Genomic DNA, 2,776 nt, shown 5'->3' with positions numbered 1-2,776 from the left:
TGAAGCTGTTTAATGTTAGCAAACAGGTTTTACAATTAAAATAATTAATTTAGGTTAAATATGCGTAATATTTACCTGTGAAACATAACCCTTTTAGCTCTTGTAAACATGTTGTAACAATCTATGTAGTTTATAGTAAAGTATTTGTACCATTTGTACATTTATAAAGAGTTTATTTGCACTGCGCTACGTTCTGCTCATTGATTTCAATGGTTAGCGTTAGCATTAGCTCAGTGAATAAAAATCCCCCTTGCAAAGCACACCCAGGTCACATGACGCCCAATCCAGTAATATATATCAATGAGTGAAATTTATAAGCCTGTAATTTTGATAAAAAAAGAATGAATTTGTCTAACTCTTGTTTTTAAAATCATCAAAGTAGTTTGCTGTAAAYTCCCTCCACCCTGAAAAGGAACAGTTGAAGTAGGTTTAAAATGACCTTCTGACCACAGCTGAAGTGTTTCTCCTCCAGATGTTCCCGCTGCCTCTGCTCTATGCAGGGAATCAGATATCTGGGCTGTTTGGGACGCAGAGACTGAAGTGAGAGATTTAACCTTCTTCTGTAGCTCAGTTCCTCTGAGTTTGAAGTTCTGAATGTGTCTCTCTGTGTTCTACTTCCTGTCTCAGTTTACCCATGTTCACAGTTCTCAGGAGGTTCAGTATTTTTCTCACCATGGTGTTTGAGGGACTCCTGCTCAAGTACGTGAGTTCCTCCTTAATCCGTCTGCTCTTTGTCGAGTGCTGCCTTGCAAAATGAAAATTTCTCCCGTTTCTCCGCAGAAAAACCTTCTCTGCTTCCGTTAAGATGACGGTGTTCACCATGATCTTTGGTGCTTTCATTGCAGCGAGGTGAGCTGGCTCTGGAACCTTTCTCTCTTTAACCTCTTAGACCCAAAGGGGTTTTCCTGATGTTTTTGCTTGAAATACCATGCTGAAATGTAACTGAGTGTATCTCAGCATTTACTAATCTACTTAAATATTCTTGGTATCAAAATAAAGCTAACACTTGAGAGATTTCATCAGAAGTGTGAGTATTAAAACAGCTGCTGTAGTTTTAAAGATACTGGGGATGGAACATAATATTTTTAATTTTTTCCCTCTTGTCCGGATAATTTTTTTTTCGTTTGACAGTATATAACCCATTTAAAACCATAATGATGAAGGCTAAAAACTCTTGGAAACCATAAATCCACTTGTGGACATTAACTGTGCAAAGATTTGTGCTGCTAAAATMAACTGGASCAAAGTCACAGAGGTTTTAGTAAAGAAATAATTTTGCATTTTGTCATTCTGCACAGGACAGACCATGATGACCATTAATAAATGTTAAGAAATCTGAAGTTTTTACATCAAAAAGTTATTTATTTTTTCTTAGCTGCCTTAAAAGACTTGTTAGTGAATGTTTGTTCTTTTGAAAAATTATCCAAACATTTTTGTCACCATTTATATTATATAAAATAATGAGAAATTATATTTGATTCAGTTGGATAATATTCACTCAAAATCAAGTGAAAAAAAACTTTCAACACAATTTACAACATATTTAGGTATCTATTTTGACTTGCTTTAAAAAATAATGTCTAATTTTTTTCCTTCACAGATTTGTTGTAATGTATTTACAGATTTGCAACAATCCCATTTTGTAGTTTGTTTACTTTCTGATTAGGGTTGGGCATAATCGTATGTGTGCAATTAATCGTCAGAAAAACATTAATCGACTAATTTTTGGCAATTGACGATTAATATGATTAATGTCACCAGGCAGACTAACCACTTGGTGTTCCTCTCTGATTTAAATATGACCAACATTAAAAAAAAATTGTGTAATTAATCTATCAACACAATTTAAAGTTTGATGAATAGCCTGAAGTCTGTAATGTTGACACAATTTGGAACAGATTTTTACGAAGAGACAATTTTCTCCCTATAAATTGGTCATGTGACTAGGATATAAGGGTGTCCAGGGACTCTGGGGGATTAATCGTCAAATTAATCGTTATCGGCTAAATACCACAATTAATCGTGATTTTTTTTTTTTGCCAATATTGTCCATCCCTATTTCTGATTCAACTGCTTGACGTTTGAATTGTGTTTGGTGGATGTAAATATAGTTTCCATGAGCTAGTGTTGTAGTCAAGACCACCTAACCCGAGACCGAGACAAGACCAAGACCAGATTAAAAAAAAGGTGTCCTAAACGATGGAGTATTCTGTACACATGTACACTGGAGGGAAAAAGTATTTTGTCTCTCATAGTTGAGGTCTAATTATGATGTCAATCACAGGCCTCTCTCATCTTTTTAAGTGTGAGAACTTGAACAATTGTTGCTGACTAAATACTTTTTTTGTCCCACTTTAGCTAACTTAATATTAATTAATTAATATTAGCACTAATATTGACAAAATCTTTGTTTGAGGGCAGGGGAAAGAATTTTGCTACGGAGGCAGATTGTTAATGTTAGTGACAACAAAAGTTTGACGTCTCATCGTCTCTGAAAGTGAAGCATTGCCGAATGTACAAGTTGCTGTACACTTTCTCCTGGTTGTTGTTTTACAATGGTACGATTTATGAAWAATGTAGCCAATTTTTTTACTTAAGATTTTGAAGACATCTTTTATCGCTCCCAGAGAACCACGGTTCACTTTCTGGGAGTGTCCTGATGCATCTCAGTAATCCAGGTAAAAAATCAAAAAGAAAAAAATTGTATAGGTCTTCTGGACGGGTTCTTCTTCGGAGAAACTGGGACGTTTATTTTCTAAACATGATGTCCCAGTGG

The 2,776-nt window shown here is 35.0% G+C and overlaps 1 protein-coding gene across 1 annotated transcript in view; it reads left to right on the top strand.

Moving 5' to 3' along the window:
- Nucleotides 1-2,776, top strand: part of LOC106528421 (UDP-glucuronic acid/UDP-N-acetylgalactosamine transporter) — a 20,375-nt gene that overhangs the window by 10,577 nt on the left and 7,022 nt on the right. Inside the window, exons 4-6 of the mRNA XM_014023587.1 lie at nt 473-540; nt 628-699; nt 781-849. Of these exons, the coding sequence (XP_013879041.1) occupies nt 473-540; nt 628-699; nt 781-849 (209 nt within the window). The remainder of the gene's footprint in view (nt 1-472; nt 541-627; nt 700-780; nt 850-2,776) is intronic.

This window comes from Austrofundulus limnaeus, unplaced genomic scaffold, assembly GCF_001266775.1.
Source record: "Austrofundulus limnaeus strain Quisiro unplaced genomic scaffold, Austrofundulus_limnaeus-1.0 Scaffold378, whole genome shotgun sequence".
NCBI classification, from domain to species: Eukaryota; Metazoa; Chordata; class Actinopteri; order Cyprinodontiformes; family Rivulidae; genus Austrofundulus; species Austrofundulus limnaeus.
The sequence above is the reverse complement of the archived record's forward strand: the minus strand, read 5'-3'. Positions and strand labels throughout refer to the sequence as shown.